This window comes from Takifugu flavidus, chromosome 6 (assembly GCF_003711565.1).
Source record: "Takifugu flavidus isolate HTHZ2018 chromosome 6, ASM371156v2, whole genome shotgun sequence".
In the NCBI taxonomy this organism is placed as follows: Eukaryota; Metazoa; Chordata; class Actinopteri; order Tetraodontiformes; family Tetraodontidae; genus Takifugu; species Takifugu flavidus.
In genome coordinates, this window is record NC_079525.1 from 16767302 (window position 1) to 16794597 (window position 27296).

At 40.2% G+C, this 27296-nt stretch overlaps 1 protein-coding gene across 22 annotated transcripts in view; it reads right to left on the reverse strand.

Moving 5' to 3' along the window:
- The window catches only part of macf1a (microtubule actin crosslinking factor 1a), a 140618-nt gene that overhangs the window by 48699 nt on the left and 64623 nt on the right, over positions 1–27296 (reverse strand). For 20 of the 22 annotated variants that reach the window (XM_057034651.1, XM_057034654.1, XM_057034652.1 and 17 more), the window contains 44 exons: positions 27038–27144; positions 26245–26364; positions 25948–26043; positions 25523–25650; positions 25273–25366; positions 24921–25075; positions 24444–24738; positions 23493–23621; positions 23348–23425; positions 22813–22974; positions 22478–22582; positions 22051–22146; positions 21729–21854; positions 21032–21184; positions 19108–19262; positions 18529–18655; positions 18259–18442; positions 17997–18157; positions 17141–17319; positions 16916–17054; positions 16632–16825; positions 16313–16472; positions 16112–16195; positions 15812–15919; positions 15624–15722; positions 15406–15528; positions 15205–15296; positions 14889–15024; positions 7151–12685; positions 6897–7043; positions 6525–6740; positions 6273–6446; positions 5784–6065; positions 4824–4973; positions 4427–4660; positions 4148–4324; positions 3896–4069; positions 3529–3696; positions 2850–3041; positions 2539–2712; positions 2105–2228; positions 1738–1937; positions 1046–1363; positions 776–942 (listed from right to left, as the gene is read on the reverse strand). In XM_057034651.1, the coding sequence (XP_056890631.1) occupies positions 776–942; positions 1046–1363; positions 1738–1937; positions 2105–2228; positions 2539–2712; positions 2850–3041; positions 3529–3696; positions 3896–4069; positions 4148–4324; positions 4427–4660; positions 4824–4973; positions 5784–6065; positions 6273–6446; positions 6525–6740; positions 6897–7043; positions 7151–12685; positions 14889–15024; positions 15205–15296; positions 15406–15528; positions 15624–15722; positions 15812–15919; positions 16112–16195; positions 16313–16472; positions 16632–16825; positions 16916–17054; positions 17141–17319; positions 17997–18157; positions 18259–18442; positions 18529–18655; positions 19108–19262; positions 21032–21184; positions 21729–21854; positions 22051–22146; positions 22478–22582; positions 22813–22974; positions 23348–23425; positions 23493–23621; positions 24444–24738; positions 24921–25075; positions 25273–25366; positions 25523–25650; positions 25948–26043; positions 26245–26364; positions 27038–27144 (12217 nt within the window). The remainder of the gene's footprint in view (positions 1–775; positions 943–1045; positions 1364–1737; positions 1938–2104; positions 2229–2538; positions 2713–2849; positions 3042–3528; positions 3697–3895; positions 4070–4147; positions 4325–4426; positions 4661–4823; positions 4974–5783; positions 6066–6272; positions 6447–6524; positions 6741–6896; positions 7044–7150; positions 12686–14888; positions 15025–15204; positions 15297–15405; positions 15529–15623; positions 15723–15811; positions 15920–16111; positions 16196–16312; positions 16473–16631; positions 16826–16915; positions 17055–17140; positions 17320–17996; positions 18158–18258; positions 18443–18528; positions 18656–19107; positions 19263–21031; positions 21185–21728; positions 21855–22050; positions 22147–22477; positions 22583–22812; positions 22975–23347; positions 23426–23492; positions 23622–24443; positions 24739–24920; positions 25076–25272; positions 25367–25522; positions 25651–25947; positions 26044–26244; positions 26365–27037; positions 27145–27296) is intronic. The other 2 variants (XM_057034642.1, XM_057034649.1) reach the window with 2 other exon arrangements.

A 27296-nucleotide genomic window follows, 5' to 3' on the forward strand; every position in this document is an offset into this window, starting at 1 on the left:
ACCCAATGCGATTTGAAGGTGGGCGCTATATAAGACAGGGCACACAATACACTCTGCTCATAATAGAGCCCCGGCCTTACAGTACACATTCATTACACAAACACACTAAATGCAAATTTTTCCAACTGCTGCAAATTGTCATATAAAAGAGGACAATAATTTGTATAATATGTTTAACCTTGTCAGCAACAAGGTTCATAACTTACTCAGGATATACTTAGACAGTCTTTTTAGGTTGGTTTTAACAGGACTCCAATATATTAATAATTTTAAATTCTCAGCCCCTTCTGACAGGTTTCAGGTGTCAGGAGAGGGCATGGATGACAGAGAGAGCTCTCTGATGGTTACAAAGATAGAATAGAAATATTGGACATACCAGTGGCATAGACAGTCCATCATTTTTTAAATAACCATCTATATCATATGTAATCATATCTTTTGTGCAGTTGTTAGGACTGTCACAGTAAAACGGTTCTGGGCTTGACCATGAGCCAAGCCAATTATATGGTATAATAAATAGGAGCTGTTGTATCTGTGGTTCCAGCTCTCCCTTGAAGAAGGTAAAAATAAGCTTAGTAGGGTTTATCCCTGTTAAATAAAAATCAAAACAAGAACATTTCTGGATATCTCTAGTTATCCTTAGCTAAAATAAACTTCCAACTGTAGCCACTAATAAAAAATTCATTGCATTTCTGTAAAATGGAATATTAAGACCACTGACTTGTATCTCCATTTGCTATTTACTCTGTAATATTGAGCTACAGTTCCGTTTTACCTTTGTTTGACATTGTCTTCCAGTTGGTTGAACTCATCAGACAGCTCTTTGACATTGTCCAGTAAAATCTGTGTATTATTCAAAGCTTTTGATTGGCTGAGGTCTGTGCCAAGGTTGCAAAAGGTTTTCAATTGGCCAGCTTCCTGTTCTAGCTCAGACTGGACCTCCTGATAAAGGAGACAGAAAAAGGACGGAATATAGACATTAAAGTTTGATTTGCTGAGATGTAACATGCATATATACGTATATAAAGCAGAACACTGTTCTCACCTCAATAGTCTGCCTGTAATCAACTATACTGCGGTCTGGCTGACCCACTGGACTCAGAGCTTTGAGACGACTCTGGGTAAAAACCTGGAGGTCATACCCAAGACGCTCGTAGCTCTCGAGCCTGGGCAGAAGTGCTTTAAGCTCAACCTCCAACTCAGCCTGGCAAGTCTGTGCAGTAGTATATCGCTGAGTGAGCTCATCTAAAGCACTCAGGAGATCAGGGTCCATGGGGGCATCAGAACTGTTAAGAAATTTTGAAACAGAGTCCCGTGTTGCCTCCACACTACCCTGTCTGGACAGCAGCTCCTGGCGAAGTTTCTGGAAAAGATGGGTTGGTTGAATAAATACCGGTACATACATTTTTTAATTTTAATGTGTATTGGTGTGTTTATTTTGACTGGGGTTCACTTGTGTTAAACCTTAAGGAGTAATTAAAGTAATCACAAACCACACAACCTCTGTTAAACAGCAAATCCAAACTCTTTCAGTTCAACATGTCTAAAAATAATAATAATAATATATATATATATATAATATAGAATGTTCACATAGGTGATAATTAATGCTTCTTAAAATGAATAAGAGCTCCTTTATTAAATAAAGGAGATGCCACATATCCACAGTGTCTGTCAGACATTGACAGATTTGTTCTGAAAAACACAGAGCAGCATTGCATTTGTGGTGAAACTTACCTGGTTTTGTGTCAGAGCATCTTGTACAGCATGAGCAGTGGCCTCCACTGGTCCAGGTTTCGTTTGCAGTTTGTCCAGCCAGCTAAGCAAACACTTAAGTCCTTCCTGGACACTTACTGACTGGGCCACAGCTGTCTGCAGCTGCTCAGCTCGTTCGGACACCGATGAAGAGAGGGAGTCAAACCTCTTCTGTAAGCCATCTAAAAGGAAGAAAAGCATAAAAAAAAAATACTTTTTATACAGGAGTGTTTGAAACAGAATGTGGATATGCCAGTGCTGGGTCAAACAACAGGCAGAAATAAAGCATCCCATAAAGACCAGTGCTGTGCTGAAGAGATGAAGGGAGTGATTGAGTGGCTTCAGTTACCTGCAGCACACAGGATGTCGACAGCTTTAAGAGAGGGAGACTCGTCTGTGCTGACCAGATCTCTTCCAGCTCTTTTGACCTTCTCCAGCTGCACTAAATGTTCAGCCAGTTCATCCTGTAGCAGCTAGACACAGATACAACCAAAAATAAATTCTCACCTATTTTGGCATTTTAAACCTTGACTGGTTTTGAGCAATGGGGTTTAAAAAAGCAAACAAAACTGGTGTTGCCACCTACAGCATTCCCACTCAAACTAATTTTAGATGTTTTAAACACACATCAGCTTTAACCACACATCAGCAATATCTGCTCATTCCATTTAATACATTTTATTCAGAGCGGTTAGGGATAGGATCATTTTTTACTCAGATGATCATCATTTCCCTGTTTTCAACCCTGTTAGCTTACGTTCATATTTAGAATAGTTGCCTCACCTGTACATGTCGTAGCGTGTTCTGTAGGTTCTGAGGGTCTGTTTCTCCACTGGGCTTGACAATGCTTTGGTTCTGTTCCTGAGTGCTGAGCCAGGAGTGCAAGGACACGACTTCATCTTGGTACTGCTGATACCTCTCCAACAAACCTGACAGACGACTCCCCAACTCTGCTGACTGAAAGCACCAGGATAGATATCATTCTACAAGAACTAATTCAGTTATCTGGAAATGTATCTACTTTTAGCTAGTCATTGATATGAAAAGCCTTATGTCTTATGAGGGCCAACCATAAAATCAGAAAATTGGGTCACCTTGGTGTGAAGGGCTGTGTATCTGTGGTTGGCATCCTGCAGCTTGTCAGTAACCATCTCACTGGTGCTACACAGCGCGGGGTTTGTACCCCCAGATTGTTCCAGCACACCTTGAACAGTGTCCAGAACCTTCTGACCAGAGATTGAAACAAAGCGAAGGTCTGCTTTGTGGCAAATCACCTCCTCACCAAGCTGTGAACATACCATGACAGTAAGAACATACACAGAAGTTCAATCTGTGACACACTGCATTTAAAGGCTTCTTATTTCTTTTGAAGAATTACTCACATAAATGTAGATTACAAAATGTCAGCAATGATAACATTTGTATTATATTAGGTTAAAGGTTTATCTGTTAAAATGATGGAATGGAGATTGGCTTACTCATTATTTACAGAATCTCAAATTCCCAATAAATAACCTTTAGTATAGTTATTTGATTTTTTTATTGTTTATGATTTTCTGAGCTATATATATATATGCAAAGTTTGTTAGCCCTCTCAGTGCTGATTGGACATGAGTTTAGCCCTCTCTCTTGCGGTGAAGCTTAAGTCTGTCACATAGGAAAGGTAAAGTTAGCAGTAAACGATTTGTTTGTGAATTTGTTGAGGATTTGCTGCAATTTTATATGGTAAATCTATTAGAAAGTTAATTTTGCAAAGGTGGGTTGTTTGTGCACCTTTCGGTGGTCATCCAGCTTGTCCTTTAATCCTTGTGCGTCTGTTTCTCCTTCCCCAAGGTAACGGAGCTCCTCCTCACTTTGATCCAACCAGACAACAAAGCTTCTGTGTTCCTGAAGGAACTTTGTCAGCTCATCCTTTAGAGCCTCAGACTTTCTCAGACGATGCTAGAAAAGACAGTGAGAGCATGACACACTGACCTCTCTCAACAAAGAGACTAATTTATTTCTATCCGCCTCATCATTTCATAACAAAAGTAAATCAATAAATGTCAGAGAGAAGGGAAAGATGAGCAGACACCAAGGCTAAAAATACACAAATAATCCACTTAAAATTGAAATAAACAGGAAAATATGTGTTGAGCACCTGGCAGCTCTGCAGTCGATCTTGATGTTGGGTTTGCAGCTGATCAAGGGCAACTCGGAGACGCTGCTTCTCCTCAGGTGGAACAGTTGAGTCGGGCTGCTCCAACAGGGCACGAGTGGTCTGTGTAATTTGTAGAAGTTGTGCTTGCTGATTCTGGAGTTGCTGAAGCTCTGCCTGCAAAAATAGGTCAACTTATGTTAACAGACGAAGATGTTTAAATCAACATTTGCTCAACATAACTAAAATCCTTACGTGCAGATTCTCTGTATGTAAAGCTACAGCGTCCTCTGGTGGTAAACTGGCAGCATCAGCAAAATCACCCGCACCAGATCCATCACCTGTTCCGTCTGGTTGGTTTAAAGAAGACAACTCATTCAGCAGAGAGTATATTTGGCTTTGCGTGTCCTGGATCTCTTCTTCAGCCTTTGCCTTCAAGAAAAATAATTAAATGGAGAAAAGGAAATAATACATTAATGTGTGTTTTTAAAAAAAAAAAAAAAAAAAAAATTAGATCCACTTTCGCTCTCCAACCTTTTGCATATTTTGCTGTACAGTGGTATTGATCGCTGTGTCAACATCTGAGAGTGACATTTCAACTGCGTCAGTGAGGGCACTGTACTGCTCCTTCATTCTTGTGAGTGCCACCTGAAGGTTTTCCCTCTCTTGTGGGCTCAGACTGTCTCCTTTGTCTGTAAGGAGATCCTCCACAGAACGGATTGCCTCAGCTAGAACTTCATGTTTGGTCTGGAGGTCCTGCTGCACCGCCTGAAGAGGAAGTGAAAACAGGTTATCCAAGCAAATGCTATTATCAAAGCATCAGTTATATCTGAATAACAGTAAAACAGTTGAATGAAATGCCAAATTGGGACTAGACAATGAAAGAATATAACAGTTTTAGAATATACATTTGATGAGAGAAGTTTTTTACTTTTAGCTTTTTCTGTTTTTCTTGGAGAATGTTCACATCAGCTGATTCTGCTGTGGCTTCCTGCCCAGTCAAAAAGCTGGCAGCTTCAGCCAGCCACATGTTAAGTCCTTCTAGTTTCTGAGAGCATTCAGCTCTCTGTTGTTGAACCACCTAAATAACAAGGCAAAAATGAAGACAAACGACAAAGACAAAAATGGGTGAGAAATAAAAGTATCAATAACCCAAATAAGCAAGCATCAAATATTGGAGCAACAACCATGTGGTCGCCCCAACATTTTTCAAATAAACCGTACCTAAAAACACACTTGTCTCTAAATTCATTTGTAATGTAACTTTTGATGAGCTTTGAGCAGATTGTGTCCAGAGTTCACGCAGACAGAGATAAATACAGTACACACACACACACACACGCTTTCATCAAAAAGCCTTTTAGTTCTTTCAGCAATAAAGAATATAGTGAGAAATCAAACTATTTCTTCTTTCTCATCTAAATGCAGATGTGAAAGAGGAAAAACAGTGAAGCGTCCTTGAAGGCAATGTTTACTGCCAACAGATCTTTACCGCTGCAACACCATTTCATCAGTGGCAATCTGCAACAGCAATGCAAACAGGTTAATAAACAGTTGCCAGAAAGAAAGGTAGCAAACAAGCACATTAAAAAGCCCATGTAACTGCAGTGATGGCAATAACACTGGCATATCAGTCCTGGCAATAACATGGCTATTAAAACACACGCAGCAGTGAATTGCTACAGAGCTGGGATGTGATGACAGTAAGTTAGATTTGAATGATGATGGAATTACATGTTGTGGCGGAAGTTAGTTTTATAAAGATTCATTTCAAACCAGTAAAAAAAGGCATACAGAATGAGTTTTCCAGTGTTCAAGACAAAGACAGCATTGCACGAGTTTGACAAATGACGCTAAGAGAAACGATGCTCTCAATCTTCTGTTTTCAAACCTCTCTTTCCCCTGCAGTATGTTTTTCTCTGGCCTCCTTTTTCTCCAACTCCCTGCGCTGCCACTCTGCCTCCCTCTCTTTTTGGGCAGAAAGGGCATCAGCCCAGGCCTGAGCTTGGCCTGATGTTCCATGGAAGGTCCTCTGCAGCTGCTGAAGCTGTCTCAGAAGCTGTCTGCTCTGCTCAGGAGCCAGGTCCTGAGCTCGCTCTGAGATGAACATTTGAATGTTAAAGGCCACACTGCTGACCTCATTGGAGCGAGCTGTTAAAGCTGACTGAAGATCCTTAAACACAAAGATATGCAAATTGAAAAATTGCTGATATTTTAAAAAATGAATCCAAAATTTAAAAAAAAAAAAAACTACCAAAAACAATTCTTTTCTTTCTTGAAAGCAATGTTGTGAACAGTATTGTAAATTGCTAGATTCAACAATTCTGTTGAATCCAGTATTTAAAAAGGAAGCATTTTCATTGCAGTTTGGCCAACTTGCCTTGCAAAGACTCAGCTGCTGCAGGAGCTGCTCACAATGAACATCTTTATCTGCCTTCTCCCTTTTATCCACCCCAACCATTCCCCCATTCATGCGAGACTCTGTATCCACCAGCCAAGTAAGCAGATTCTCTACTTGCTCTTCCAGACATGTCTTCTCCGCTGTTATGGCTGCCTGAAATATCAGAACCAATTAATTGATCCTGTTCAAACGGAACTGAATCCCCACTTAATAGATGTTCTGTGTTCTTACCTGACGTGACTCTTTATGGTCTTTTAGGCTTTGAAGAATGTCAACAGAAAGTGCCCTGGCGGCCTCGTACCCCCGCGCCAGACTCTGTTTATCTTTTTCCAGGGCAAGCAGGAGTTGTGGGGGGATATCTTCATGTTGGTGCTTTAACATTTGCTCGGCAGCCACCAATTCCCGATTGACCTCTGATTCCAAGTCACACAATTCCAAGTCTAGAGTCTGAGGGACATTGCAAATAAAGCAAAACATTTAGATGGTGTTTGGCTTTATTTATTTATTTAAAGGCGAACATGATCAAAAACGGTACAATAATGAGGGCTGGTCTGAAACAAACCACAGCACATGGTGACAAGGTCAGCGGGTTTATTCCTTTACCTCAGCCTGTCTGATGATGTCGTCCAGAGTGATAAGACTGCGCCCGACAGATTGCTGTTGCTGCTGTTTGAGTTGAACCTCAATATGTCTTACCATGGACACCAGGGCAACAATGCTCTGGTCATGTCCTAAGCATTCCTGGCGCACCTGTGGGATAATAAAATTCCAAGTAGAATAACATTAAATATATACTGTATGCAGAAACTACCGTACATATAAAAAGAACAATCACACATGATGAATAAATGTGTTACCTTTCTAATCTTGGATGATGTCCTGGTTTTTGCATCCGTATCATCACTCTCTTTAACAATAACCTCTTCCCAACTATCAGTGGCTGTATCACACGCAGGATTGGTGGATTCGTAGTGCACTGAATTATCTTCTGCCAATTCTAAGGATTCTGAATTTTGCTTTTGGCCTTCCACAGACTCGATTTCAGAAACATTAGAACCTGCTGGTGGCTGCTGCATTTTTATCTTCTCGTCCCCTGTTATCGTAGCTGGCTTTGCTCCAAATTCCACAAATTGAGTTGTGGGCTGGATGTCAGATTTCAAAACATCCTGAGAAAAATCAATGGACTTTTCAACCTCCACTAACTGTTCTTGCCCAGGAGATGTAAACCCTAGCAGTTCCTGATGTCCCCTAGGTGGATAAGTTGATTCTTCTGGTTGATGTAAATCTGATGGACTGTGCCAAATGTTCTGGGCACTGATGGCTGTTTTATTCAAATCGTCAACAAGTGATGCTTTCATTTTGTCACTGGCTGACTGGTCATCTATGTCTGTCTGTTTCTTTGCAGATTTATCCAGGTCTGTTCGTTCCACCACAACCACTGTGGAAATTGTTGCCACCTCAGAATCCATGTTTTCAGGAGACAACAGATTATTTTGCTCTGCATCTCTCACTTTTGGAATCTTATTCTTCTCTCTTTGTTTCTCAGAAACTATTTCTTTATTCTTTTCCTTAGACGGGGCCAGCTGATCTGTCTCGATCTCTTGTATATATTCCTTTGGAGAACCATGTTTTCCCTGCTCCTCTGAAGAAGTCTTTAATGGGACGGTTTTGGTTGTCCCATTCTCAAGAAACCCTTCCACAGCTGCATCTTCTTTGACCATTGCCGGTTCCAATTTGCTTTCTTTGCTCTTCACTGTATTTTCAAACTGTGATGAATGATGGTGTTTGCTGCCATTATTATCTTTGTCATTGTAATTTCCCTCTCCACTCAGCTCAGAAGATAGAGTTCGGAACTTCAGATCTCGAACGGCAGGGTGCTGACTCTCCTTCTTTGCCAACTCGTTGCGTGATGTCTGCAGCTCGGTAACAGTCTGCTTCTTACTTACTCCTTTAACAAAACCCTTTTTCAGGATGCTGTCATTGGCCTTTAGTATCAGGGCGGCTTTTTCCTCATCAGGTAGAGGATGTTTCTGAGGCAAATCTACCTCATTTATTTTCTTAACATCCTGAGCAGGCTGCAGCCGTTCTGTTTCCTGGGAGAGTGAAGGCTTCTCTTCGACTTCATCTTTCTTCTCCTCCTTTTTCAATCCTTCAGTCTTACCTTTTTCTGTAGTCTTTGCTAAAGCAGCTTTGACTTGGTCTTTCTGAGACTCAAACACATGTTCTGTATGTTTGAGGGTAGCTGGATCTGCCATCAAACTCTGCTTTACTAAATTATTTCCAGCAATTTTTTTGTCTTGATTTGGGGTGAGTGCATTAGCTGCCTGACTATAAACATGTGACTTCTTGCATATGGTATTGGAGTTAGGGTCAGCTACAACTGCAGCGTTAGCATCAGACTGTCCATCAATGCCCGCATCTACCTGATCAATTTGAGAGGAAAGACCTTTCCTGTTTAAGCGTGCTTCTTTTTTATTTTTCTTATCCTTTTTCTTTCTTTTGCTTTTTACTGCATTTAATGGAGATGTCTGTCGTTGGTCCCGAAGTTCATCATCTAAACTTAATTTAATCTCAGTTTTTGCAGGTTTCTCTTCCACATTTATATCAGCTTGATCTTCAGTATCATCTTGTCCCACTTCCCTAAACTCTACAAAAGCATCTTCTCTTTCCATTTTATCTCTTATCTCCTCTGCCAAAGAAACAGTTTCTACATTTCTCTCATCAGGTTCATGATACATACTTATTTTTCTCTCATCACTGGGACTACATTCTTTTATGTCAACTGTAGCAGTTGTTTTAGCTTTCACTGAATCCTTGTCCTTATGCACCAAACCAGTCTTTCCTTTTTCTACCCCTTCCTTCTCCTCCTGTATCTGTTCAGATATTCTGTCCCATTTCTTAATGCTCGATTCTGGGATTATTGCTTCTATAACTGTGTGTAGCTCTTCATTAATACTGTTTGTACTGTTTAATGATGTAGAACTACCTTCATCATCCTTCACTTCCACAGAAGCCGTTTTCTGTAAAATATCCAAAGCGATCTGACTAGAAATTAAACCTTTATCTACTGCATCATCAAGACTGGAAATTTGTTTTCCACTGACAGGATCGACTATGCCTCCCTTTAAAAACTGACTAGTTGCTATTAACCTCACAATATTATCTTCAATCAAACCTCTTTTATGAGCCTCATACAGGGAGAGCCTTTCCCCTGTAGCGATATCAAAAATGCCCCCACTATTTGCCTGGCTTTGAAGAAGCCTAAATGATGGAATTGGGTCAACTTTCTTTGAGGCTACAGCTTCTGGAAGAGTCATTTTAACCCCTGTTTTCTCGCCCTGAATACCTCTGAATGGTTTCACTGCCAAAAAGCGATGGCCTGTTTTTAGATCTATCTTACCCTGTTTTACAAGTTCTGAAAAAGGAACAATGCATGCTGATTGGGGATCAAGAACTCCTTGAGTCACAACAGAAGAAGTCATTGCTTTGTCTGCAACACTGTCATCTACAAGACCTTTGGACACCGCCTCTGTCAAAGTCAGTTTACACCCGGAGTCAGGGTCAAAAATGGCTCCTGTTGACGCCTGCAAAATGAATGCTTCAGGGTGAGATGAAGGGCTCATTTTTCCCTTAAAGATCCACTCTAGTTCCTGTAACCCAGAGGCAACAGACCGATTTACAAGTCCTCTGTCAACCGCATCAGAAACTGACAGTCTTAGCCCAGAAGCATGATGGACTATGCCACCTTCAGCCACCTGCTTTTTTAATATCTGATAAGCATCATCAGGCTTAATTAGCTTGTTCTGAATTGCTTGTTCAAGGGGAACTGGAGACTTGGTCTCTGGGTCAACAACACCATCAATTTGCAGCTGTAAACTGGCTTTAGTGAGCAATATGGCTGAATCTACCTGTTTTCCATTGTATGCACTTTCAAGAACCACTAGGTCCTCTTTTTGATTCTCCGCAATCAATCCGAGGCTCGCTGCTGTGGTGACAGAGACTTTTTGATTCTGACGTAGGTCAACGATCCCCCCAGACACGACCTGGGCTTCTAGAAGTCGTGCAGCAGTGTTGGGATCAATCAAACCTGTCTGACTTGCTTCTGTTATGCTGCAAACGTGGTTCTTATCTACATCTACAACCCCTGAAAGGGTTTTATCTGCCTTGAGAACTCTCCACATTAGATCTTCTTCTAGTAAATCTTGTTTAACATCATCCAATGTAAGAGATTTCCCACTAGTGCCATCAACAAATCCCCCAAACAGATTTGCTTCAGCCATTAATTTAACTGCCATGTAGCCAGACAGCAGATCTTGAGCTACTGCTTCATCTGGGAGCAGTTTATTCCCATCTAGATTTAACAGACCTTCCTGTCTGAGCTCTTGGGCTAACTGCTCCAAATCCATATCCTGTGATTCCTCCACCTCTGTTGATTGATGGATATTACTGGGAGGCGTGATAGGCATAGATTCTTTTGTTTCAACAGTTTCATTCTGCGCACATGCATCTGTCTTGTACTGAAATCCTGTTGGAGAAACCTCATCTGTTTTTGCTTTGTGAAAGATGGACTCTTTTAACAACAGAAACTCCTCCTCCACAGTTTTTCTTCCTGCATCATGACAGCTGTCATTGAATTTCTGTTCATGAATCTTTTTAGGTGAAGCTAAACCTTCAGCATCAAAAATGTCCCTTACAGCTTTTGAATCACTATCTACCATTGGTGAATGACTGTACAAATATTTGTTTGTTTCTTCTAATGTGCCTGCATCATTCTTCGATTCTTTACGTTCACTAAATTCAGGAGAATTTCTTTGGTCGGCTTCAGCTTGCTGTGTGTCAGTCAGATCTTTATCAATCAAATTAAGCTGCTGCAATACTTTCAGCTTTCCTTGCTCATATGTGGGCAACGTGCTTTGAGAACCAATGTGTTTGGCATCTGTGAGGTCTTCACTAACCATTAGATTGGCTTTGACCATCTCATTCAGTTCAGGATCAAGCAGCAGCAAACGTTTTCCAGTATGAGCATCCACATAGCTGTGAGCAACAAGGTGGACCATCAGCCTGTGCTTCAGCTCATCTTTGGAATCTCTGAAATGTGCAGATGTAACAGTGTACTCAATGGCTTCAGAAGACCCTGAAGGTAAAGGTGGCAATGAAGGTGGGACAGACCAAGTTGAATACCTGCTCGACCGATTCATTGCTGGAATAACGGACTCGATCTTGGTGGAAAGAACATCTGGGATGCTGGTGCCTTTGAGGAAAAGTACCACACTGGGATCCAGGTATTGTTCAGCGGGCTGGGTTAAAGGCAGCAGTTGGAGGGTTTCTGGGTTGTACAGAGCCCCAATGACATGTCTGTGTTTTAGGATGTTCCTTGATAGCTCTCCTGAGATGACACCTTGCTGAAGAGCTTCAACAATGGGCATTATTTCTCCAGATTCAGGCCAGAGCATTCCAGCAAATGTGCAAAGAGACTCAAGAACAACTGGAGCCAAACCAGAAGAGAGAAGATCCCTGTGAATACTCTCTTCTAGGTGGAGGTGTTTCTCAGTAAAAGCATCCAGGATCCCTCCATTCTGTAGCTGTCGAGCAAACAAAGCACAGGCCAGCTCCTGATCCATCAGCCCACCACGAAGAGCCTCGTTGACTGTAAGCCGGTCACCTGACCTGTGATCAACAATACCACCAGCAAACAACTGAGCTTCCAGGAGTCGTACAGCAACTTTGCGATCAATCAACCCTTCCTGGACTGCAGAGAACATGCCGACAATTTTTCCAGAGCTAAGACAAACAGTTCCTCCGGGTTGTTGTTGGACTGGAAGGAGGAGGCGTGATTCGCTGTCAGTGACACAGCGTTGTCGTAGCTCATGGAGGTTCAACTGTTCAGCTGTGTTTGGATCAACCAGCTCCCTATGTTGCAGTTTTCCCTGGAGCTTAGCAAGTATTACAGGTGTCAAAAGTTGTTTTTCTTCTGCTTCCTTTAGAGTTATCATTAGTCCTGCGGAGGTTCTCAAGCCTCCAGTGTTCAGCTGGAGCTCAAGTATACGAAGACCCTCTTCTTGTGTGATTAGCCCATGCGCCATGGCTGCAGACACCGAGAGCACATTTTGCTGCTGTCCTTCACTTGACTTTGTATTCTTCACCACAAGTAGAGCCCTTTCCAGCTGAGAAAGAGAATGTTTGGTTTTGGTGTCAATTAGCCCTTGACTTAATCCTTGTTCCAGTGAAAACTGGAGAGACAAATCAGGGTGAAGAAGGCCACCCATAATAAGCTGGCTTTCCAGTAGGACATAACAAGTGTCTTGGTCAATAAGTCCCCGTTGGGCAGCTTGGAAAACTGGAAATGTTTCCACTGTTTCCAGGTTTATTACTCCAGCAACGGCAACTAGGCTCTAAAAATATAAGAATACAAAAGGTTCATGTGAGATCCATGTTCTTTACCTTGATCAATGAATCATAAATCCAAATACTATGGAAACCCTGTTAAAGTAATATATTTTTTAATCATTGTTTAATATATTAGCACATTTTGATTGTAGAAAGATAGAAACCCTCAACCAATGCTCAGAAAACAAAGAAATTAAAATCATTTTCTATTATAATAAAAGATTGTCTTGTCTTGTTGTAAACATACAGTACATGCACTGTAGCACTAAGAAGCAATAGGCATGCACGAAGCAACTAGGATGGCAAAAGGTACAGCACAAAAACATAAAACTGTTCTAAAGGAAAAGAAAATAGTAGCTATATCAGGAGAGGATAAAATTAAAGGTATTGGTAAGACAGAAAGCAGCTTTGACTTACCGTAGAAACTTGTCCTATGCCTCACACAATAATGAGCAAACGTTTGGCTCAGTAGAGCGAGGTGCAACAGGTGAGAACATGGCTGCCAGCACTGTGCAAAGCTCTGACCAAGGCTTAAACTAAATCCACCTAGTGACTTCTGTGATGTTAATGTTACAAAACTATGACAACTTGAGTGTTCAAGGCCAAATAAGAGTTTAAATGGACGTTTGCATGGCAAAATTAGCTACGTTGAGTGCAATTTACCATGATACTCATCATTTTTAAGGAAGATTAACTTCTTTACCTGAACATTATGTTTATCATGACAAGCTGAACAACCTTGCAGTGAGTCATTTATCACATAACTTTTCTTTTTACGACAGAATGTAATTTCTGCTTATATTGACAGAGTGATAAACTGGTCTAACTTGATAATAAAGCTAGCTGCAGATTGACAGTTCTTAAATATGTTGATCACTGTTCTCCATCTTTGTTTCTCATTCTGATCCAGGCCAGAGAACCCAGACGTCCACATTTTTCCTTCGGATGCTGTTAGTGGTTTCAAGCAAAAAGCTAGTTTCACACATTAATAGTATGCATTAGAACAAGCACAAAAAACCTCATTCACACTTGTGATCTGGACACAACATGCTCAAATGGTGAATTGTGTTTTAGCATAGCTGGCCTCTGGTGCAGCTAAACCAATATTGATTAATATTCATGACAAATACATGTCCCCTGTAAAAACACACATTAGATCATAAGTAATGATAAAGGTTGTGACACATAATATCTATTGTACTTACACACATTCAGTACTCTTATGGCAAATTTACCATGCTCCATATTTCAAACTGGAAACATTTCATAGCAGATAAAAGTACTGTGAAAGGTGAATTTCAATGTATGCAATATAATAAATAATAAAACAGGACAAAACCCTGAAATATTATTACTTTATCGGCTAAGGAAATGAGCATGCCACTATTTATAGCTAAAGATGAAATAATATATGAAGGCGTGTTTCTGTAGATAATGTCTCTAGGAAGAATCTGAAAACTATACCTTTGTGAGCGACCTGACTGCCAGCATGACTTGGAAAGAGCTGCTCTACTGCGACACCACTAAGGCCAAGTATTATTCATGTTAGCAGTTTAGCAGGTGTACCTAATTAGAATAATGTTCAATGGTGATTTAGATGACAAAATCAAAGGTGAGGCATGATGACATGAGAGTATGGCCCTCCATGCTCAAGACCTATTCAGACAGTATTATCCTGGTAATTCTTGTTTTTCTTTACTTTTCACACGGGAGCTGCTTGGTCTGATTTAAATGCTTCCTCATGCTTTGTTTTGAGCATGTGAAAGTGAACTAAGCCAAATAAAGAGACATTATCTGCATTTTCTGCAGTTCCCTTAGACCCCCTTCTTTAATATAAAACATATAAAGAGATTCAAATGGAAAGACTCCAGCATATTTTGACTGAAATCTCCTTAAATGGAAAAGATTGAGCTCAAACAAATGTATACCAGACTACATTTTCCACATTTGAATACATGTCTGAAAAGGTTTGATGATAATTGTGGACTAGTGAAAAGTGGTAATGCTTGTCAAAAATGCACACTCTGTGAACACACACACATGTTGCACAACACGCAATCGCATACACAAACTCAAGTTGGCTCTCAAATAAACATTTGATTTGAGGAAAATATGAAAATTAGGACCATTAGAAGCATAACATTTTTTCAGGATGAATCTAAAGCAGCAACTGTACTTATTTAATCTTAATATGTCCAGAAAATCTACCTTTTTTTCCTCCTCACTGGCCAACTGCTGCTCCAGCTGCTGCAACTGTTGTGTAGAGGTGTCACACAGCTGGCTGTAGGTGGCTGTGAGCTCGTCCAATTGTGCGTCGACATGACTGCGCTCCTCTGGGGAAAGTCTGACGAGGACAGCGTTGATGTTAGCACAGTTTTAATGTGTCTAGACTGTATGATCTAGATTCATATTTTTTCAGCTAAAAACGGTAGTTTACAGAATTAGAAAATCCAGCCACAACACTTTGTCATTATCTTGCTGTTCCCCATCATTAGACCTGGAGGCGTGCTCCATCAAAACTTACATGTTGGCTTGTTTTGACATGAGGAAAACCTGGGTGTTTCTGATGGCCTCAGCTACTTCATCTTTCTTGGCTGACAGTTGTTCTGTGATAGCCTGTGACAACATACAGGAGTGTTTCATAGAACACAGTTGGTCACCTACCATTTTGTAACTGTACAATAAAATGCACTGATTTTAATTAACAGGATCATTTTAGCTATACCTGCTGAGCAGCAAGTGAGGACTCAGCAGTGGGACCCCGAGATCGTTGCTGGAGGCCTTTGACCCAGCCCAGCAGGTCTGAAACTTGGTCCACTCTGGCCTGCTTCTCCTCCTCCACTTCTTTCTGTACACAGCCAAAATGTTCCAAGATACCAGTCAAACCTTGAAACTGTTAAACATGTTGGATAATAGCTCGAACAAGCCCAGTCATAGTCCCACCTCTTCTTCTTCTAATCTTCTCAGTGCATCACTGATGTACTTTACATGCTGGGTTGTAAAGGTCACCAAAGCCGTGTAACGTGTACGTAAATCCATAAACTGTGGAGGTATAACCAAAATAATTACAATCAAATGTTATTCAAAACAGCATAAGCCGTCTTTTGTCAATGCATAAGAGAAAGTTTTACCTCCTGAGTGATTGCGTCAGAGGAAGAGTGCATCCTCCTCCTCTTGACAGAGGATTTGTGTGTAGATTCTACAAAGGCTCTGTAGGTCATTAGCTGTAGCTCATAATCCTACAGATCATAAAGGAACAATAGCAAAAGAGGAAAATAACTGGAGAAGGGTGTTTTCAAAAGAAACCATTAATGATTTCTGCTTGCTTTTTAACATTTGCGTAACAATGTGCTGAAAGACCATCTGAATTTATGATGAATGTGTATTCAGTCTGCACATATTATTTAAAAAAAGCAGAAACAATTTCTTACCTTTACTAAGGTGCAGTACTGTTTGGAGTGAGTCTGACACTCATTTAGTTTGATCTGGTTCTGCTCAATCTCGGCTACTAAGGCCTAAGAGAAATTCAAGAATTGTAATTATGATGAAATTCAAATTGTCAGAATCGACCCATATCATTCAGTTACCCCATTCATAGACCTAAGCAGCCTGTTATAACCACTGATACTAACTGTCTGCTGGGCCAGTTGTTCAGAAAGTCCCCGGCTGTCCGTCTGTCCAGGTGGTGTATTTTCCTGTCTTTGGGTTGTGTCTTCGATCCAGTTGATGAGATCAGAGTGGCCATCTCTGTAATGCTTCAAGGCGGCACCCAGAGCTTCCAGATCAGTACGTCTGCAATCAAACCCAATTTCAGAAGGACATAACATACAAAAATATTTCCTGTGGTTGCAGACTCAGACTCTTAACACTGGTATCTCTCAATCAATGATACAGATATTTAGATAGATAGATGCAAACACATGCGATAACAAGGCAATTTAACTGCCCCACCTTGTCTCCATCTGTCTCTTGATTCCATTCCACCTCTCTGCAATCTGACTGGCTCTTTCCTGATAGCGTTCCAGCTCCGGGCTGCGATCCGGGTGGAGTCTGTTGAGCTGGGAACCGACCTCTTTGGCACGATCTACACGAGACTGCAGAGTGTGAAAGATGTCCTCGTGCTCGGCAAGCTCAGCCTGCCACTTCTAAAAATAAATAAATAAATAAACCAAAAGATGAAGAACTCTGACAGTGATTCTCTTTCTCTGATGATTATGTGTCAGTGGTTTTGTTACCCCTAGCTGATCCCTGAGGCTCTTAATGGCTGTGATGTCAGCAGGGACAATATCTTCTTCACTTAGCCTGCTCTCATTTTTCCTGACTTGGCTCTCTGCTTCATTTAGGCCGTGGAGCAGAATGTCTATTGTTTTTAACCTGAGGAAATAAAACAATGTTAGAAGGAAAGCAAGATTTTATTACTATTTATTTAGATTATAAAAGGGCAAAGGAACCTCACTAACTTTTCTAGGTATACAGATGACAAATTGTGCAGCTGGTCTGTCTTTTCCATGGTATAATTGAGTTCAGACCGGAGAGCAGGGATGCTGGAAGATGTCGGCTTCTCCTCAAAGAAACTAATGCAACGACCAGATAGGTCACCCAAAGTGGCGCACAGAGAACCAAGCTCTGACTGCAGTTTCTAAATGACAAGCATGAGAAAGGTACAAGCAATTGAGAGCATATCTTAAATATTTAGACAATTAAAAATGAATCCTGCAGGAACTGACATCAAATTGTATTACGTGATTAATCACATTAAAAACTGATAACAAAAGAACCTACAAGCAAATTGCCACGTCATTAATATATTTGTGGGGTCAGGGATGAAACTAATTTGCTTGATTTCTAAGGAAGTGCAATTGTCTGATTTATCCACCTCATTGCATTTTAAGAAGATGCTGGGCTTTTTTTGCAAGACTGTATTTTACTAGAATTTTTGTCCGTATGTTTTGTGGCATTTTAAATAAGAAAAATAATATACAAAAATACATGCAATATCAAATTACCTAATTATGTTCCTCATCAAATTATTGAACACATTAAGGAAAACTTATGGGATTGTATGTGTCCTGATTACAGGACTGAATTTATTTAGTTTTTCTTCTAATAAGATAATTGTCAGGATTGTATGTATTCATCCTAGTATTAAAAAAAATTAGATTATAAAGGTTTAGCAAATAAACACAATTCTTTTTCATACAAGAAGTACATCCGTTATCAAACCTGAATGTAATTAGTATTTGTATTTATTTAATCATAACGTTCAAAGGGCAGAGTTTTTGCTAGTTTCAGCCAACAGGTGGCGCTCAAACCTACCTTTTGTGCTTCAATTTGAAGAGTGACGTCAGCTCCATCAGCTGACGGGCGGCCTGGAGTCTCAATTGCTGTCATCAGTCTCTGTTCAGCCTCTTTTAGATGAAGTGTGATATTCTGCAGCTCTGACAGATATGCACGAGACACTGACTCGTCCTTTTCCACTGGAAAACATTATTTAAAAAACACATTATATTCAGCATTACCTGAAAAAATTGGAAAATACGTCTGTTCTGCAGGTGACTGTGCATCCATCAAGTCTCACCAGTCTCCATGTTGACCACAAGCTTCTGAAAATGTTGTTGGGCCTGCTCAGCATCTTCTTCCAGTTGTCGCCTATCACCTGGGGTGAACAGTGTGCTCTCTTTGCTGTCAGCCAGGAAGTCGGCCAAGTGGGACTCTAAGTGAGTCAACACCTCCTGACGTTCTGCAGGAGACTGACAGCGTACCTGAATGTTGGACAGGGTGACAGTAGGATAAGTAAAATGGAAGAAAATAATACTGATGAACCAATGAAATCTACACATGATCATACCGTGTCCACATTCCATCCAGAGATATTTCTGATGTCTTTAAGCAGGTAATGCCAAGACACAACACTCTTCATGTTAACATGTTGTTGATGCCACAGAGACATGACCTTCTGGTACAACTGCTCTACCCTACACACACACACACACACACACACACACACACACACAAAAGCTATTAATTATTATTGTGACTCCCAACTTCAAACCTCTTCCACTTCCATTAACTTTTCGTGAAACATATCTACAGTAACAAGGAGAAAAATGTTGAAGCAAAAGAAAAGTGAGAGACTGAATAAATGCAAGAAAAACCTGTATTTAAGAGGTTACAGACATGTGCTGATCAAGAGTTCAATTCACATTAACATGAGCAAAAAAGGGAATGTTAGTTTTTAATTACTGGCATACTTTCAACAATTTCACTATTTTTTTTCCATATGAACAGTTGCTTCTACAGTAGAGTAATCTTATTCTAGCTATTGTTTCAGCACAAAAACATTTTTTAAAATATGACACCGATTTAGTTTAATGATGATTCAAACTGCACTCTTACTAGATTCCCACGATGCATTTAAAGAAGCTACCTGTTGGCTGCACTGATGGCCTCCAGGTTAGGAGGTGGGACAGTGAAACACACTGAGGGCACCATAGCTTCATTCCCTGTGGTACTGATCACCTTCCACTTGGTCCTCTGAGAGTTGTCTTGCAACACACACTCCTCACCCCTATTTATGGTGATCTAAGAGCAGACAGATGTAAAAAATGAATGGAAATGAGTGAGATGGAGATTAATGGAGAAATATTGAAGACAACATGAAAAAACAGGATGGGGAAAAAAAGGTGGTTGTGGGGTTAAGGCAGATGAAAACAAAAGACAGATGGGGAAGAAATCAAACTATAATTAAGATTAAACAGACACAAAAATGGCAAACCAACAAAAAACCCAAAAGAACACCTAATGCAACACAAAAATTTGAAGTTAGTAGAATTTTAGAACATTAAATATTTTGGCTGCAAAAAGATTTCAGACCTGAAGCATGAACCTAAAAATAATCCCTGAACTACATAGAAGGCAAGGTCGGTAGTGTGTGGTCAGCTTTTAGGGCTGTAGAGTTATGGGTTAATGCTTTACCACCATCCCAACCACAGCTCACACATGCTAACTATGCACATACGACAAACAAATGAAATGTAAATTTAAGCATGTGACGTGTTACTGTCTGACTGAGTAAATGAGCAATCAGAGTCACAGACTGAATTCAGCTCAGCTCCATAAATGCAATAATGATTGGCAATTCATTAATTTATTAATAAGCACATTCAAAATAAGGAATTATGAACACTAGTGTCACAAAACAATAAATACCTCAACTTTTAGAAACATTCAAAAATCTAATGTTACTTTTTTATTATTTGAAATTGGAATTCAAAATGATTTGGTAGATCTCGACAGCAACCACATTACCGACAGTAAAATCTAAAATCAGCCTGTAAAAGAGCAGCAGTCTAAGAGACTGAGGTGACAGAGGGAGAATATAGGCAGCTATACCTGAACGTTTGTCTTGCCAGCCCAGCCGACAGACGAGAGGAGGAGAAGAGGGAGAGGGTGTGAGAACAAAACAAGGTCAATGAGGGTATGGAGAGAACGGGAAAGGAAAGTGAAGTAGAGAAAGATTACTTTGGTCATCTTGAAACTTATCCAGTTGTTCGCTTTTACATACAAGTATATTGGTAACTTTTTTTCTGCAAGTAATTAAATAGCGTCCTTTGGAGGAAGTGACCCAGTGGGATCTGACACAGGATCTAACTAAGCTTAGATGAGACCAATGAGACAGATGTATGATTTGATTGATTTCCTCAGGACATCACAGCTAAGAGGATGAGGTAGTAGCAGAAGATTTTAAGCATTTCTTTTTTAAGCTACACAAAATGGCAGTGCCCAAACAGAAAATGCATAGAACAACAGACTTTTACAAGTGCAAAATAAGCAAAGCTTTCCTCACATAGTGTCAACAATAAAATGACACAGCTCTGCTTTTTTGATGATAGAGGAAAAATGTAAAAAGTTAGATCTTTAATCAATTCATCCTATTTGTGGCCTTTCTTTAGCCAACAATATATGATATATCACATGAAGGGGGACCGCTGTGATTGAAATCACAATTACAATTAATTACTAGAAAATCTCTGAACCTTGATTGAAAAAAATCTATTTTTTTAGGCCAATTTTATTTTTCATAAGCAACGGTAATAACATATTTGTGAAATCGGTATAGGGCACCTAGGCTGGGAAGAACGTCTCAGCCTAGTGTATGTTCTCATCAGTAGGAAGTTGGAGGGGGAGTGCAGGGCGGACAGGGCGTGGTTGAAGGTGAGGATAGAGACAATAGGATAATGAGGTCAGTGTTGAGCTGCTACCAGAGAGAGCTGCATTTATCCGTAACTATGTCCACTTACACAAACATCAAAAACACATTCACTGAATACAGAACATAAAGCCTCTCTTACCTCTATCTGTCTGTAGTCACAGATGGCTTTAATGAGGGTTGTGCTTCCCAGGATGTTCTCTGCGCCGCGGGGACGGAGTTGCACTACAGTCTTGGCTCGACCCACTAAGCTGGCCACAGTGCTCCGATATTCAATCAGCTGTTCCTTCTCCTCCTGTAGACAAATGGAATCAAGACACTATCAAACAAGGATTCTGTCACCTTGCTTTGATGGATTTTAGATATCTTTTAATGAATTAACTAGTCTGTTATCAATACGTTGTTGTTGATCTTAATAGAAATATATAAATATTGCCTTTAATGATGCTAATTTTAAAATTGTTGGCATCATAAATGTTAACAATAACTAGATTGAGTTTAGAATCTTAACATATTAACTTTCTAAATACTAATAAGCACAAAACTTTATGGCCACTAACTGTCACTTTATGGCATGCCGAGCTCATAAACAGGAGATGAAGCTTACAATCAAATACATTTTCGACAGTTGATCATTGGGACGATTTGTCTTGTTGTGAGACAATGGTGTGGTATGGTTTTCCTAGCTCTGTCCTTGTCCTATCTATTCAAGGACAATGTGGACATGTGTGTGTTCGTGTGCAGCTGATAGCCGATTCATGTGAGATTTCTTCTCAACATACTAAAAAGTAATAAAATGTAACGTCATCATCGTGTATCTACTGTATAATCTGCCATACCATTGAGTCCTGCAGCAGGTCTTCCAGCTTGCTCAGTCTGCTGTTCTTATCACAGGTGTATTGTCTCTTTATGGTGTCTTGCAGCTGACGCAGGTAGGACTCACATTCTCGGGCATCACTTGTATACTAAGAGGAAACAGAAGACAAAGAATGACTGAATTCTGCAGATGATGGTAAATCTTTCTTTTTTAATAGAAAGAAAAGGTGACAAAACCTTCAGAATTACAGCCCGCATAGAAATTAGGAAAAGAAATGGAAAGATTGGCCAGTTGGGATTTCAGCTCATTAGAAAAACAGTTTTGATGTAGATTCTTTATTTCACCTGGAAGTATGCACTGTTGTCTTTCAGATGCTCCTCCACACACAAACACAACTGGTTCACCCACTGCCACTGTGTCTGCAGGGCTGCACTGTATGCCTGACAGCATACAAAGAAAAACAATTAGTGTTATTTTTAAGATGCTGGTAAGATGATGCTTGTAAGATGATGGTTCAAAAGTATCTGTCTTATCATTTCTCAGCTTCTGTTGGTTAAAAGTTAAAATTTATCCTACTGTCCATTTACATTTGATACAAAGTATATTTAAAATTAAAAATAACAGATAATACCCTGCCTTGGCCCATTGTGTACCCGTGACAAATAATAGTCAAAGTCACGGGAAAGAAAAATGCAAAAGCTCCATTAAGAAACAAGTCAGTGTTGACTTTTCCGAAGAGGCTTATTCAGGATGACTGAAGCAGAAACGTACCTCTACAGTCTGTTTGGCAGGATGGTTCTCCTGACAGAGATGATGGGCTGTTTCCTGTAGGGACTGCATGGCCTCTTGTTTTGCATCCAACTCTAACTTCATCTCCTTTAAACATCGCATGTTTGGGGAAAATGGAAAGCCGATTTCAAGATTAGAATGCAACTTCTGTATCTACATTTAACTTTTATTTTGATTTTAATGTGGAGATCCTACATATGCTTAAGTATAGAAATTAATTTACATTTACATAAATGTTGAGTGTGAGTGTTGACAAAAGAGGAATTCACAGAAGCTGGTCAGTTTAATCCACATCTGCCCTTTTAATGTCTACGTACGCTGTATAGTTCTCTCTTGGCACTCAAGTTGGGGTTATTGTCGCTCCAGTCAAAGGAAATCTCCTCTTCCTCCCTCTCGTTGAGCCAGATCAGCTCCTCTGTGCAGCGTGCCACAAAGCCGTGCAGGCTCTCCAAGCTCTGTAGGCGCCATGACGAATGTTCCTACGGTAACCACACAAACAAACATCATCATCATCATGCTGATCAGCATGTTTTTTTGTTTACAAAAATACAAGATTTTAATGGACAACCAGAATATAGCACTACATTAAAAAAGTTGGGAAGAGAGTGTAAGTTAAAAGGTATCAACTGCATTAAGCTTAGATAATACTATAAAAAGATGTTTCCTTTATGTATCTTCAATCATAATGGAGCTTCAACAACAAGTACCCCTTTATAACGTGTAAATTGATAAAACAAGTAAGCAGTTAGGTCAATTCAAATGGACACAATGCTTAGATTTCCAGGAATAAAGAACATTTATGTTTTGTAAACATCAAACTGTGAAGTATGGAAGCACATTTAAATGACTGACCAGTAATTTGCAATATTGGTGCTCCAGTTTGGCCAGGGTATCCGAATAACTGATCTTGTAGTTTGGAGAAACTTTAGCCTGAAGGAAAGGACAGGAGTATTTTATTACTGATGACAATTGTGAGAGTGCGTGTGTGTGTGTTTACCTCGTAGGTGCGTGCCTCCTGTACACTGCTCATTAGTTCTTTCACTGCAGTGTGTATGTTGTTGTGCTTTTGCAAGTTATTTTCCACGGTGGGAAGGTCTGCACCCCATTCAGCCTGCTCCAGGAGCTCCTGAATCACGCAGAAGTAAAAGTCAACACAACTCAAACAAGACACACCAACACATCTATTGTTCAACCGATTGCTCATCATTTAATTAATTGATAAGTTGATAGGAAAGCATTGCTTTCAGTCCTTTAAGGGACCTCTTTTCTCTTAAATGAAAATGATGGGGTGTCATACCCTAGATTAAGCGGACCACAAAGGCAGTATATAATTAGAGTCCATTTGCCATGTTGTGCATGTCTTTGCAGTTTGTGAAATCATGTCAATAAGACCCTTTCCTAAATGTCTGCCTTGGGTACTTTCTTCTTTAAAGCACCGTTGTAGTCTTTTGTAGGTTCATTTCTGCAGCTACATTCACTTCAAATATGCCTACTTTGTAAAATTCTATGCTCAAGTATTTTAACAGACTGAAATGTGCTATCAGTGGACACAAAGCTTAAAGGGGCAATCAACGATTTTATTTGAAATGAAAGAATTGCTCACTAACAGGAGATTCTTTCTCTCAAACTGTTAGCAGCTTGTCTCATGAGAGAACCAGTCAGTGCAGACAAAACTACTATCCCTAAAAGCTCTGAGAAACAGTCACAAACTGTTGTGAACCAAACCACGACAAAATGTTTCAACCAATCAGGATTGGATTTCAGCACCGGTTGTGTTTAGAGCTGGTGAAGGTAAGGGGCCAGAAGGCTCTGCCCTGGCTGTCCTTTCAACAAGAGTGACATCGCATCGCTGATACAACCTTTAACTATTTAGGGCAGCAAAATAATGAGCCTCCTGAAGATAAAGAGAACATTGAGTTGTTTCCCTAAATGTCTGGGAAAGACCGACCTGTGTCTCCTCCACCCATCCAAGTAGTTCGTAGATGAACCTCAAGCTCCCTTCATCTTCTGAGGAAGACATGGCAACCAGCTGGGATCGAGCCATTGGCCGCCGCAGGAGTGCTGCACCAACTGCTCCCATAGTTCCTATTAGGGTTTGTCCCAGTGTGAGTCCACCATCTATGGCTCTCTGGCTGGTGTGTTCTGCCCCTGTGCTGCTTAGAGACTGCGAGAAGTGACCTTTCCTGTAGATGCTGGAGCACTGCAGTCTAAAGGAGACCAGCTCCTCCTGAAGGCAGGACACTCTGATGAGGGGAAAAAAGATCAGACAGGTTCAATTTCCCAACTTGGTCAACATACTACTGAAACGGTAATGCATATTTGTTATATACCAAGTGATTAAAGTACATTCAGTTACTATTTAAGATCTTTTCGAATATTCTTCCTCTGATTAAACCAAACTAGTAATTAATCACTGCAAACTTGCCTGAATGCTAGCTGATCCACTTGGTAATATTTTTCATCTCGGAGGACTTTCAGCTCCTGATTGAGATGCTGGTTGAGAGCCTCACAGTCCTGCAGGTAGCAAGCCAGCTCTCTTTCACATTGCACAGACTCACCATTCTCTATTCGAGACATATCCTGGACACAGGAGAAAAGATGTGTTCTAAATCAGTAACACTGAGTCACTGAGGATGAAGGAAAGAAAAACCAAAAAAGTTGCAGTTCTTAAAAAGCACAGGATGATTTGATAATTTGAGGCATCACGTAGGAACCTGTGGGTGTGTGTAAAAGGTTAAACAGAGAGAACTTTTGACAGACATAAGAAGAATGCTCACAGCCTGTAGGGTGTTCTTCGCGAGAGTGAGTTTCTCCTCACATTCCAGGGCCATGTTCTGGATCTTATTGGCTCTCTGAAGCAGCAGTTCTAGCCTAAAACGCAAAACACACAAACATAGCAACTAAAGAAACTAAAGTCTTACACAGAAGACAGTCAAAGACATTCAGCTGGACATTTGAACCGTCAAAGAGTCTGAAATCATTCTGTGCTGTCTGGTGACTTTGTTCTTCTTGTGTGCATGCATTCACCTCTCCACAGCTGGCCTCAGAGCTTTCTCTCTCTCCAGCATCTCCAGGATGAGTTTACCCCATTCTTCCTCCAAGTCATTGGGATGGAAGCCCTGAGGAAGCTTAATACGACCAAACTCTATCCACATCTGGACACACATCACATATAGGTATTTTACATTTGTTAAACCACCATCTGTCCGTAAATCTGCATGCACAATAAATAATTATGACTAAAATTTCTTCCATTATACCAAATTTATTCATGTATGAGTGGTCATAAGTTCCATCACAGAATCAAATACAGTAATAAAAGCTAAATAGAGATAGTGAAGCAACCATCAGAAATTAAACTAGACAGTTTGTAGCACTGTCAACAACAAAAACCTTGAGCTAAATTAGACCACGGTGTGCTTTTTCCCCATCATATAGTGGCCCTTGCTCACCTCCAGCAATTTGTAGAGATGTTCAATCTGAGCTTTCTCCACTTCTTTTATAGGAATCTCTGTCTCTTTCAAATGGACATATTCATTGTAAAGTGCCTGAGGGAGGAAAGAGGTTACAACATAAAGTCAAACAAAGTTAGCACAGGTAAACCATATGTAATGTCAGCCTCTTTGCATGAACCAGCATCTGTTCTACTGCTCCAGATGTGCTAGAATATTATTAACAATAAGAATGGGATACTACTACTACTACTAATGATAATAATTAAGATATGGCCTTTAATACTGGATGCTCACCTTGAGTTCAGCAGGGTTTTGTGGAAAGTTTTTGTTAGCCATGTTGGCCGTATGCTGGTGACTCCACTGGACCAGAGAGGAGAACCTGGACTGGTACTCTGACCAACGTTTGTCCACCTCCTGGTGGCAGAGAAGAGGAAACAAAGGAAATTTACAGATTCCAACCAAACTGTTATGTTAATGTGTTGCTAGTATACTTTATACCCTCTTTCCCACCAGCCACAAAAACCCCACTAACACCAACTAATGTCTAGTTTTTGTAGTACATGGGGAAAAATATAGTAAGCATTTACCTTCAGGTCAGATGACCCTTCAATAGATTGGTATTTTTATCAGCTCTTGCTCTGATCAAATGTGGTGTCTTTCCGTTGACATGACTGTCATCACTGCACTGTAATCTGCCACCTCAGCCAAAAACGCCCCTCTGAGTTCAAATGTGTTGAGTCTGCATTTGTATGTTTGTATGTATACTTTGAAAAACACTGGAAAATTGAAGTGAAAATAGGGGCAGCGCTGCTTTTCAACACTACTGCAACCTTCTATCACTGCTACCTTCACTGTTGCTTCCCTTTGTTTACTACAGTGTTTTTCAGTACGTTTGTGACAGCGCAAACATGATAATGCCTAAACTGATGAAAGTAAATTTATAAATTCCAGGTGTATTGGCTGTGGGGATGTACTCAGCTGCATATTATTAGCAGTTTAATCCATAGCCATGATAGGCAAAAAATGTTGTACAAAAAATGAGTGTAGAGTTGAAGTGGTGTGAAGAGTGCAGGAGAATGACACCTACGTTTACCAAAATGCCTTCTCCTCCCTCAGGGATTTTGGGAAAGGCATCATAGATGGAGGAGACATAGGTAATGACTGACTTCTCATCAGGAGATGGAACATCCACATCTGTTTAGAAAAAGAATGTTTTTAATCATAACCTTGTATCAAGACAATGAATTGCCTTTAAGATTTAATCCAAACCTAATATAAAAGGGTCAGGTGAAGGTTAAAATATCTGAATTAATGACCTGATAATTATTGACAGTTGTCATCAAATT